Raw genomic sequence first — 13,130 nt, forward strand, 5'->3', positions numbered from 1 at the left:
GAAGTACACAACATAGGTAGTGACAACCCATCAAAACATGGTGGCAGCTGGAGATCAAAATCCACATCCTATGTAAAAAGACTGAAAAAATCAAGAAAAGGACACCAGCATCAAGTTTTTGCTCTGAAAAAATCCTCAATGATGAAGCAAGAAGTTGAAAAAACTTTCCTGAAAAGCTCTAGAGACAAAAAATCCTGGCAGCAGAAAAAAAGGCAGAAGTTAAGCTCAAGCTAAAGTCGCCACTGGTTCCCTGTGGAAGTAGCTTCAAAAAAGCAGTGCCAGCAGCCAGCAAGGTGGGATGCAAGCTTTTTAAAGTTCCAGGGAAGCCAGCCCCATGAATTATTTGAAAAAAAAATCAGTCAGACAGAAAACTCAGTTGCATGTTTGTCGCTAGCCCGATCTCCAACTCGGCACCCCCTCCATGTGGCCCCCAGTCCAGAGTGCAACAAAAGGAAAAAAGCACAAAATACCATTGAGCAGAGACTCCTGTTTAAACAAAAGCTTAGTGCCTCGCAAGAAAAGCCAGTAAACCGTGGCTAACAAAGGGTGTTAAGGATTGTACGAGGTTAAAAGAAAAAGCCTATGAAGTTGCCAGAAATAGTAGTAAACCTGAGCATTGAGCATTTTAGAATAGAGCAAAGGAGGACCAATAAACTGATAAAGAAAAGGAGAATAGAATATGAATGTAAACTAGCAAAACAACATAAAAACAGACTGTAAAAGCTTCCATAGTTATGTAAAAAGGAAACATTTGGCTTAGATAACTATGGGTCCATTACAGGCAGTCAGGGGAATTTATATGGCAGAGAAGCTAAATGAATTACTTTGTGTCTTCACTCAGGAAGATACAATAAATCTCCCAGAATTAGAGATCCAAGGAATTAGGGAGAATGAAGAATTGAAGGAAATTTGTATTGGTAAGAAGGTTGTATTGGAGAAATTAATGGGACTGAAGGTTGATAAGGCTCTGGGGCCTGATGATCTACATCCTATAGTGTTGAAAGAGGCAGCCATGGAGATAGTGGATGCACTGGTGATCAACTTCTAAAATTCTATAGATTCTGGAATGGTTCTTACAGATTGGAAGGTAGCAAATATCACTCCACTATTTAAGAATGGAGGGAGAGTGAAAACAGGGAACTATAGGCTGTTAAGCCTTATATCAGTAGTAGGGAAAGCACTAGAACCTATTACAAAGGATGTGACAAATGGATACTTGGATAATAATGATCTGATTCGGCATAGTCAGCATGGATTTATGAACAGGAAATCATGTATGACGAACCCGTTTGAGTTTTTTGAGGAATTGATAAAGGGGAGTCAGTGGACATAGTATACTTGGATTTTCAGAAGGCTTTTGATAAAGTCCCCCACAGGAGGTTGGTTAGCAAAATTAAAGCACGTGGGATAGGAGGTAATATACTAGCATGGATTAAGGATTGGTTAACAGGCAGAAAACAGAGACTAGGAAAAAATGGGTCATTCTCGTGTTGGCAGGCTATGACTAGTGGGGTACCACAGGTATCAGTACTCAGGCCCCAGCTGTTCACAATAAATATCAATGATTTGGATGTGGGAACTAAATATAATATTTCCAAGTTTGTGGATGACACAAAGCTAGGTGGGAATGTGTGTTGCGGGGAAGATGCAAAGCAGCTTCATGAGGATTTGGACAGATTTAGTGAGTGGGCGAGAACATGGCAGATGGAATATGATATGGAAAAATGTGAGGTTATCCACTTTAGTAGGAGGAATTGATGCACAGAGTATTTCTTAAATGGCAAGAGATTAGAAAGTGTAGATGTACAAAAGTACCTAAACGACATTATCAATAAGTCACGGGAAGCTAACGTGCTGGTGCAGCACGCAATTAGGAAGGCTAAATTTATGTTGACCTTTATCTTAAGACTTATTCCTGGGATGGCTGGACTATTCTATGAAGAGATGTTGCGGCAATTGGGCTTGTATTCTCTAGAATTTCGAAGAATGAGATGTGATCTCATTGAAACCTACAAAATAAAGTGATAAAAGCCAAAATACTGCGGATGCTGGAAATCTGAACAAAAATAACAGGAAAAACTCGGGTCTGACAGCATCTGTGGAGAGGAAGACAGAGTTAACGTTTCGAGTCTGTATGACTCTTCATCATAAAGTGATAGACAGGGTAGATGCAGGTAAGATGCTTACCTTGGTTGGGGAATCTAGAACCAGGGGACACAGTTTCAAAATAAAGGGAAAGCCATTTAGGACTGAGATGAGAAGATTTATTTTTTATTCAAAGGGTTTTGAATCTTTGTAATTCTCTACCCCGGGACTTGCTGTGGAAGCTCAGTCATTGAGTCTGTTTAAAATAGAGATTGGCATTTATCAATCTGTCATTTTTTTTAAAAATTCATTCATGGGATGTGGGGGTTGCTGGCTAAGCAAGCATTTAATGTTCATCCCTAATTGTCCTTGAGAAGGTGGCAGTGAGCTACCTTCTTGAACCGCTGCAATCCATGTGGTGTAGGTACACCCAGTGCTGTTAGGAAGGGAGTTCCAGGATTTTGACACAGCGACATTAAGGAACGGTGATATATTTCCAAGTCAGGATGGTGAGTGGGTTGGTGGGGAACTTCCAATTGCTGGTGTTCCCATGTGTCTGCTGCCCCTGTCCTTCAAGATGATAGTGGTCATGAGTATGGAAGGTGCTGCCTAAGGAGCCTTGGTGAGTTTCTGCAGTACACCTTGCAGATGGTACACACCGCTGCCACTGTTTGTCAGTGGTGGAGGGATTGAATGTTTGTGGAAGGGATACCAGTCAAGCAGGCTGCTTTGTCCTGGATGGTGTCAAACTTCTTGACTGTTATTGGAACTGCAATCATCCAGCAAGCAGAGAGTATTCCATCACATTCCTGACTTGTGCCTTGTAGACGGTGGACAAGCTTTGGGGAGTCAGGAGTTAAGTTACTTGCTGCAGGATTCCTAGCCTCTGACCTGCTCTTGTAGCCATAGTAGTTACATGGCTAGTCCAGTTCAGTTTCTGCTCAATGGTAATCCCCAGGATGTTGATAGTGGGGGATTCAGCGATGTAATGTCACTGAACGTCAAGGGGCAATGGTTAGATCCTCTCTTGTTGCAGATGTCATTGCCTGGTACTTGTGTGACATGAATGTTACTTGCCACTTGCCAGTCCAATCCTGGATATTGTCCAGGTCTTGCTGCATTTGGACATAGACTGCTTCAGTATCTGAGGAGTCGCGAATGGTGTTAAACATCGTGCAATCATCAGCAAACATCCCCACTCCTGACCTTATGATGGAAGGAAGGTCACTGATGAAGCAGCTGAAGATGGTTGGACCTAGGGCACCACCCTGAGGAACTGCTGCAGTGGTGTCCTGGAATTGAAATGATTGACCTCCAACAAACACAACCATCTTTTTTTGTGCTAGGTATGACGTAGGGAATATGGGAATAGTGTGGAGAAAAAAATCATTGAAGTGGATGATCAGCCATGATCATACTGAATGGCGGAGCAGGTTCGATTGGCTCCTGCTCCTATGTTCTTATTTAAAGGGAGGAGCTGCAGGATTCTCTTCCCACAGCCCCACAACAGTTAGCTAACTGCCTGTAGGTGTTTGTTTAGCACTGGCAGTTTGCTAATCTTATATTAATGAGGCCTGACCAGTAACATGGATTCGGTTTCAAGATCAGGTGGATTTAAGATCTCTTTGTGAAACATGGGTGAATAATTGTTATGGCTGTTATAAAAACTGCAATATAACTGAAATTGGGAGTGGTTGCTGAAAGATTTTGTACCCTTATGATTGATTAAATGATACTAGTTGAATCTAACTAAGCAGAAAAAAGATAGGCATGTACGCCTTTCACCAAAGAGGGAGAAAAATTTGATATATGTTTACGACAGGCACTACATTACAGTCTAAGAAATGTTCAGGTAAAAACAGACTACTCTATATACCAGCAAAAACAGAAAAGGCATTAAAAAGCATCCTGCTCCAACCTTCTACAAAGCTGGAAGCAAAGAAATGCTGTCATTGACAGGAAATCACTCTGGGGGTTCATTAATAAGATTGATATTATACCAGGAAACCACTTTAGTATTTAGATGAGATCTTTTTCCATTCTTTCAAATACATTCTCAGTACTTAGGGATAACAGATGTTGGAGAATCTAAACCATACATCAAGATGTATCAGATTTGCCAAGTTCCTGGTAATATTAGCTGGGAATATTTTGGCAATGATCTCCACCTAATGTGCTTGGATAAATTTAACTGTCAAATTTTTAATACAAATCCACATGATATCATGTTGTTATTTAATATTGAGTTTCTAATACAGACTCGGTTGTCTTTCAGCCAAGATTGTCACTCAACTTGGATTTTAATTTTTTTCACGAATACATAATGATGAACATTTTATAGCACTCCAAAGCAGTGGTATACCATAGACATGTCCAAAGTGGTTTATGTCTTTTTAAGACAAAACTATTAGCTTTTCAATATTTCCCAAATATAGATCTTTTCTGTGGATTCTCAATATCTACTATTTTGGGGGTTAAATGATTATGTACTGTGGTGATGCAAATAGTGGAAATTTTATTGGAGAATAGCCACTTCTGAACAATAGTGTCAGTGTGATTAGTGGTCTTGCTAAAACAGCAAATACTTAGTGAAGAATGGAAAAAGAACAGGTTAACACCAGTGTTCGGAAATAGAAACACTTCAAAATAACCCGCTCAGCTTACGTCGCCTCAATGTATTCGCCCAACTGTTTAATTCCCAGAAACACAGCAGCCTAATAAAAAATGGACCTTGCTCACAACGAACCAGAGGATCTCTTTTATATCAGCAGCAATATTATCAACAAAGTGTGAAGAGGAAATAGTTAGGAAGTAAGTGTGACAGAAAGCATGCATATAATGCAAGCATTTTACATTATGAGCATCTCAAGTAAGAAAAACATTATCTGTTTCACCTGTCTGTGCTGTCTCTTTATTCTCAGAATTTTTGTGTTATTTTTTGTTTTGTTTTCAAATGTTAGCTTCGTTCCCAAGAAGGAGGATGTTTCTCCTCAAGAGCTACCACCAATTAAATGGCCAGCAACTATCTTATCACAGCAGTGCCACTGGGAGCATGGCCACTGCTGGGACTGCAGTCAGACCCCAACCAGGAGTGTTGCTAGAGGCTGGAGTTCATGGTAAGTGGGATGGCCTCACCAGGGCAAGTCAGGCAGACCCTTGTGTGGGGCTCAGGGAGCCAGAAAAAGGGACAACCTTCCCCACCGAGCACCCAGCTGGGCTACTGGCGCGTGCATCCCTCACCATTGGTAAAGTAATAATGGAGGTGGGAGAAGGCCCTTAACTGGCCATTAATTGGTCACATATGGGCCTCATTTGGCCCAAGGGCAGGAGAACCACCCAACATCTACCTTGCTGTTGGTAAATTACCAATGGAGGCAAGCAGATGATGGACATGACACATTCTGCCGTCCCATCCAATTTTATACTCTCTGCCCTGCCTGATAGTCCACTTCTGGGTGGGGAGGGGAGTGCAACGTAAAATTCCAGTCCATGTCTGTCTTTCTTTCTGCTTCTATTTCTGCTATGTTGTTTACTCTCCATCATTTCCTTTACGGTGTTTTGTCTATCTCATACCCTGCTGTACCTGTTTAGCACTGCTGTCTGCTGTTCTCTATTATATCTTAAATTCAACAGTCATTTTTCTTCAAATTCCTTGATTTCTTTGCCTTGGCCATATTGTTATCATGTCCTGCTTCACTCTTCCTCTGCCCTCCCGCTTCTCCAATCCTGGTCTCCCTTTCTGATAATTTTTCCCAACGCTTGCTGTTGGCCCTCACCCTTTCCTACATTGACATTCCTGCAGTGTTGCCTGTCCGGCCTCACTGCAACTTCATATGTTCCTCATTAACCTCTTATGTTTGTTTGCCCCTCTGAATTTTTCGGTCTACTGTTCTGAAGTTATTGCTCTTCTGTAGTTCTGCTGTTTTGCAACGTCACCATTTCCCATCCATCTGTTCCTTCAACTTTCCTGCACCATGTGTCTCAATATTTTAATTCCACTTATTTTCCCTTTTCAACTCTCAATTCCATTGTCGCTGTGCCAATCCCCTCAAAAATTGCACCTTCTTTCTGTTCTTGTAACCCTTCATTTACGATTCCATGCCCCCTATCCCGCATGCTTTTCTTAGTTATCTTCGTTTGGCATGGTCTGTGAATAGAAATTATTTGGGAACTGGGGCCAACCACCAGCATTTAAAATTTGAGTAGGGCGCAGTCACCAAATGTATGGCCAAAGTTGAGCTGGAGGAGAAGGCTGACTAAAGACCTACTGTAGCTGAGAAGAATAAACAGTGGGCAAAATAAACTGTGGAGAGTGAGAGAAGTAAGAGTGGGCTGGAGAATGAGAATTGAGGTTGAGTGGATTTTAAAAGCATCGAGAATTGGTCTCAAACAGATTGCAATAGGGTGGAGGCTGAAGCAGCAGAAAGGAAAGCATGGCATGGCAGATCAAAGTGAGACTGGGTGCTTGTGTTGCCAGCAGAGGGACATACATTGTGTTTCCATTCTTTCTGCCCTATTCATGCCCCTCATAATCTTATACACCTCTATCAGGTCCCCTCTCAGCCTTTGCTACTTCAAGGAAAACAACCCAGCCTATTCAATCTTTCCTCATTGCTCAGACCCTCCAGCCCAGGCAGCATCCTGGTAAATCTCCTCTACACCCTCTCCAATGCAAACACATCCTTCCTATAATGTGGTGACCAGAACTGCACGCAGTACTCCAGTTGTGGCCTAACCAGCATTTTATAAAGTTCCAGCATAACCTCCCTGCTCTTGTACTCTACGCCTCAGCTAATAAAGGCAAGTATCCCATATTCCTTCTTAAACACCTTATCTATCTGCCCTGCTACCTTCAGGGATCTGTAGAAATGCACACCAAAGTCCCTCTGATCTTCAGTACTTTCCAAAGTCTTACCGTTCACAATGTAATTGTTTGCCTTGTTAGCCCTCCCCAAGTGCATTACTTCACAATTTTTAGGGCTGAATTCCATTTGCCACTCCTCTGCCCGCCTGACCAGTCCACTGACATCCTCCTGCAGTTTATGGCTATCCTCCTCACTATTTACCAGTCTACCAATTTTTGTGTCAACTGCAAACTTCTTGATCATACCCCCTACATTTAAGTCCAAATCACTTATGTACATCACAAACAGAAAGTACCCCAGCACCGAGCCCTACGGAACCACTGGAGCAGACTTTCAGTCACAGAAACATCCGTCTACAATCACCCTCTGCTTCTTGCCTCTCAGCCAATTTTGGATCCAAGGCGCCACTTTGCCTTGGATCCCATGGACTCTTACTTTCTTGACCAGTCTGCCATGAGGGACTTTTTCAAAAGCTTTGCTAAAGTCCATGTAGACCACATCAAATGCATTACCCTCATCAACACTCCTGATTACCTCCTCAAAAAATTCGATCAAATTTGTCAAACACAATCTTCCCTTAACAAATCCATGCTGACTATCACTGATTAATCCGTGTTTCTCCAAGTACAGATACATTCTGCCCTCAGAATTCTTTCTAGTAACTTCCCTACCAATGAGGTTAGACTGACTGGCCTGTAATTTCCTGGTCTATCCCTTCCTCCCTTTTTTAACAATGGGACAAAGTTAGCAGTCCTCCAGCCCTCTGGCACCTCACCTGTGGCCAGAGAGGATTTGAAAATTACTGCCAGGGCCCCTGATATCTTTTCTCTTGCCTCCCTTAACAGCCTGGGATACATCTCATCCGGGCCTGCGGATATCTCCACTTTTAAGGCTGCTAAACCCACTAGTACCTCCTCTCTTTCTCTCTATGTTAATTTCCTCTAATATTTCATAGTCATCCTCCCTAATGTCTATAACTGTGTCATTCTTTTCCATTGTGAAGACCGACGCAAAGTATTAATTGAGGACTGTGCCCACGTCTTCCAGGTCCACACACAGATTACCTCTATGGTCCCTAATCTTCCCTACTCTTTTCCCTAGTTATTCTCTTTCCCTTTATATATTTAAAAAACCTCTTTGGGTTCTCCTTAATTCTACCCACCAATGCTTTCTCATGCACTCTCTTAGCTTTCCTAATTTCCTTTTTAAGATACCCCCCTGCGTTTTTATACTCCTCTAGGGACTCTGCCGTATTGAGCCCTCGGTATCTGCCATTAGCTTCTCTTTTTTTCTTAATCCTAACCTTTATGTCCCTTGACAATAAGGGTTCTCCGGACTTGGTCCTCACCTTTGTCTTTATGGGAACATATTTGCCCTGTGTTCTCGCTATTTCCTCCTTGAATGCGAAAATCCAGCACTTAAACAGATTTTACCAAGGTTCAAAGAGCTGACTGAAAATGCTTAAAGACTCAACTATGCCTGAACTCAGCAGAGATTTTTAAATAAGTAAGTACTGGGTAAACAAATATTGAAATGACACACACACATACACACACACACTTTCCTCATCTAACTCTTTCAGCATAACCCTCTATTTCCTTCTCCCTCATATACCTGCCTTTAAATGTATCTATTTGCTTAGCCATTCCTGTGGTAGCCAGTTCCATATTTTCAATCACTCTCTACAATTCATTGCCCACATTTATTTTCACCTCTGAAGGCCAGAAAACAAAAAAGGAACACTTACTAGCATTCCATGCTGAAGGCTTCTAAAAAATTGCAATAATGTGAGAGGCAAATGTGAGCTTCCAAAATATTACATGTGGTCAGGAAGTTAAAAGTGCTGATAACATTCATCATCCTAGCAGACTGCAGAGGTGCTTACCATGCATCGCATGTTTCTGATCAGTCAGTAACTGAGAAAGAGCCCAGAATGCATCTTCTTCATTCAAATACATTAGTAGAATGGCTGCGATCTGGCTCATTCCTTGACAGTAGCTCACCTCCTGTGAAGAGAAGCATGATTAATTTCTTTCTCATAAATTTTTATTATGCTGTATCTGATGTTGCCCTAAGAAGCAAACAATGAACTATATAAACTGGATGAAATAGAAAATTAAAAAAAGAATTCTATTGCTTACAGGAAAAAGGAATGTAAGTCTTAAACCTTATCAAAATAAATGATGGAGGAGATACAAATAGCATTTAATAAACTCTATATTGTGAAATCCTGGAATAAAATGAACAACAGCTTTAACTTGTTATCATATATGTAACATGGAAAAGTGTCTGTCTCTCCAATCAAGTTTCTATCCTAATTTTAATCATTTCACTGATGGCAATTGACATTCAGCTGCCTTAGCCTCGAGTTCTAGAATTCCCTACCTAAGCCGCTTCTCCATTTATCTCTCTTTGTCCTTCTTTTGATGTTCATTAAATCTACCTTTCTGACCAAGCTTTTGGTCTCTAATCCTAATTTCTCATGTGGCTTAGTGTCAAATTTTTATTGATAATGCTCTTGTGACACACCTTGGGATATATTGCTACTTTGGTTCGCTCTTCTACCTCATTTACATGCAGCCCTTGGCAATATAATCCACAATAATGGGGTCAGCTTCCACATGTAAGCTGACAGGACTCAGGTGCATCTCTCTATTGTCTCTCTTGACCTCTTTGTTGACTACTGCTTGTCTGATATCCAGTCTTGGATAAGCTGAATTTTCCTTACACTAAACATTGGGAGGGCTAAAGCCATCATCTTCAGCCCTAGCACAAGCTCTGTATCCTCACCACTAGTTCTATTCTGTTTCCTGGTATTGTCTTAAGTTGAACCAGACCACACAGAAACTTGGTGTACTATTAGACTTTAAACTGAGATTCTAACCCTTTTTTCTCAAAGACCGTTTATTTTCACCTTGTCCACTTTTGCTCCTGCCTCAGCCCATCTGCCACTGAATCCCTGATCCATGCCTTTGCCATCACCTCAATGACAATTTAAATGTTCCCTTTGCTGATCTCTCACCCTAGCCTCTCATCCAAAATGCTGTTGCCCGTATCCTAATTTGCAGAATATCCCACTTGTCTTTCATCCCAATTCTTGCTAAATTATACTGATTGTTAACATTCCAACTTAAAATTATCCTCCTTTTAGGCTATTTACCCAATCAACCTTAGCCAGAACTCCCCTCTTACCTATGTAATTGACTTTGTGAAAGTTTAAGATCCTTGTTTGTGAAGGGTATGTGTCGCTTTCAAAATTAATATGGAATTCATACATTTAGTTGCAAGATAAATCCCACATCTTTAAGATTCAAATCTGCAAATTTGCAACATGAATGGCTTGAAACTGCAAGTTAATCCTTGTGTATTGGATTTTCTATAATATTTACTACATATATTATAACACCTCAGGATATAAAAACATTTCAATTTTCTTACCGTGTTGTATACAGAATAGGCAGCGAGTACATGAAACAAAGCTTGCTGTCTGTTTAAAGAAAATTTAACCATAATTAGGGATAACGCAATTCAAAACAGCACAGATAAAGAACATTTCCTACTTGTTATTTGCATATTCTACATTAGGAGACTGCTGGACAAGTATTTGTATCTGAGCACCATCCCATTAAACCCAGTTGTAATTATAAGTTCAATTAAGAACAAATAAAAATAAGGATGAGGAGACAATATGGGGGCAGTGGGTTAAGCCACTAACTTTACACCTTTTACGAATGGGTTCAAGTCCAACGTAGATTGATGGAGTGAATATTGACTGTGGGTTCAACATGTGTGAATTATTCCAGTTCTGGGTAGGCAGCAGGCCAAAGCAGAATCCTGCTTCTAATTTGGCATAAATAGCCAATATCACTGAGAAAGGGTGGTTGGTATGGGAAATAGAAAAATTGTAAACACTGGTACAGTATGAGTGTTGTTCTGAAGTGCTGAGGCATGTTGTTTGAGTATATTAAATATCAATTTCATGATCCAAATCTTGAAAACTGCAATAAACTTGTATTTATGGCATGGGATTCCTGTAATATGGGCTGGGGTTTTAGAAACAAGGGTCAGTGCAGAACAATGTCCAGCCATTCTTGAGTTCTGTTCCAGTGTTCTACTCCTTATAAAATGCAACAAAAATTCATTCAGCACCAACTAGCACAACTCAACACCTTTGAAAAATCCTCATACTATTGTGCTCTCTGTAGAATACACATATGTGTTTAAACCTACAGAACATTTCAAAAATCTCTAAGTCACAACACCCATGAAGCAAAAGACATTCTGTTCTGCTGAAATTCCCATCTGAAAACAAAGCATGATCTCAGTTATTGGTGGAAGTTTAAAATAGATCTGTAATAGATCTGTTAATTCAGATTGTTTACTAATACATGCAATTTTGGCTTGGTGGAAGGAAGGAATTGAACCCCCATATGTTAGTTTCAAGCCAACCACATCACCACTCTGTCACTTTCTTTATAAAGATTCTAGTAAAATATATTACACTGCCTTGTCAAGGCAAAATTGTGGGTTTAAGCCCCACGAATCTTAACTAATGGCACACCCCTCACAATTAGGATTTCAAGACGCAGCCTCCCCAGTTATGGAAGAACTTATTCACTTTCACGACCACACACTAATAATTGTATTTCTAAATAGCGCTCTAGTTCTTTATATTATTACGGCAATAGTATCAACAAAACTTACAAACAAATATATTCTTGATTCCCAAGAAATTGAAATTGTTTGAACTATTCTCCCCGCCATCATTCTCATTATAATTGCTCTACCATCCTTACGAATTTTGTATCTTATAGACGAAATTAATGATCCTCACTTAACCATTAAAGCTATAGGTCATCAATGATACTGAAGCTACGAATATACAGATTATGAAGACCTAGGTTTTGACTCTTACATAATTCAAACCCAAGACTTAACCCCAGGTCAATTTCGTTTATTAACCCCAGGTCAATTTTGTTTATTAGAAACAGATCATCGAATAGTTGTCCCCATGGAGTCACCTGTTTGCGTCCTAGTATCTGCAGAAGACGTCTTGCACTCATGAGCTGTACCAGCCTTAGGAGTTAAAATAGATGCTGTTCCAGGACGTTTAAACCAAACTGCCTTCATCATTTCCCAACCAGGTGTCTATTATGGACAATGCTCAGAAATTTGCGGTGCTAACCACAGTTTTATACCTATTGTAGTAGAAACAGTCCCTCTAGAACACTTCGAAGCCTGATCTTCATTAATACTAGAAGCCTCACTAAGAAGCTAAATTGGGTCTAGCATTAGCCTTTTAAGCTAAAAATTGGTGATTCCCTACCATCCTTAGTGATATGCCCCAATTAAATCCCCACCCTTGATTTATTATCCTTTTATTCTCGTGAATAATTTTCCTTATCATTTTACCAAAAAAAGTGATAAATCATGTATTTAACGATGATCCAACATTAAAAAGTACAGAAAAATCTAAACCCGAACCCTGAAACTGACCATGATCATAAGTTTTTTGACCAATTCCTAAGCCCCTCTCTTCTTGGAATTCCATTAATTGCCCTAGCAATCGCACTACCATGATTAATTTTCCCAACCCCAACTAATCGATGACTTAACAATCGATTAATAACAGATAATATACCTATCAAACATTTGTGTAAACAAACTAACTTCTTTACATGTCTGCAGAGTGAAATGTAGTAATATGTTGACCACTGTAGGTTCATACAAATTAAAAATAATGAGCTAAACACTTATAATGTTTGTTGAATGGTCTGCATCAAAGACTTGGATTGCTTTTACCCATTTAGGGATTGGTATTGAAAGCTTTAAGCAAGGCTTAATTTAGATACCTATAAGATTTCAAAAGAAAGGAAGTAGCAATCTGAACATTTCTTTTTAAATACAGAGTATGTGCTGTCTTGCCAGAAAATTTGAAACCCATGACCTGAGTGGCCTGGAGAACCGTGACAAATTGAACCACGGGGTTCCCCGTTCTGATCTTTGCCTTAGAAGCAAAGCCCAAGTTTCCGTCATTGCTGGAAATGAACACGATTTGGTAGATCCAGACTTCCAGGAATTTCAGAGGAGAATCTATAACCAGGCAGCAAAATGAACATCTCAAGGCACTAATTTGTCTGGTCTGTTTTCAAAATGGCTACTGAGATACTGTGAGAAACT

General features: G+C 40.2%; 1 protein-coding gene across 3 annotated transcripts in view; it reads right to left on the reverse strand.

The window, feature by feature from the left end:
* The window catches only part of LOC121283632 (ecotropic viral integration site 5 protein homolog), a 431,317-nt gene that overhangs the window by 202,143 nt on the left and 216,044 nt on the right, over window positions 1-13,130 (reverse strand). For all 3 annotated transcript variants that reach the window (XM_041198414.1, XM_041198415.1, XM_041198413.1), the window contains 2 exons: window positions 10,389-10,437; window positions 8,836-8,956 (listed from right to left, as the gene is read on the reverse strand). In XM_041198414.1, the coding sequence (XP_041054348.1) occupies window positions 8,836-8,956; window positions 10,389-10,437 (170 nt within the window). The remainder of the gene's footprint in view (window positions 1-8,835; window positions 8,957-10,388; window positions 10,438-13,130) is intronic.

Source organism: Carcharodon carcharias, chromosome 10 (genome assembly GCF_017639515.1).
Source record: "Carcharodon carcharias isolate sCarCar2 chromosome 10, sCarCar2.pri, whole genome shotgun sequence".
NCBI classification, from domain to species: Eukaryota; Metazoa; Chordata; class Chondrichthyes; order Lamniformes; family Lamnidae; genus Carcharodon; species Carcharodon carcharias.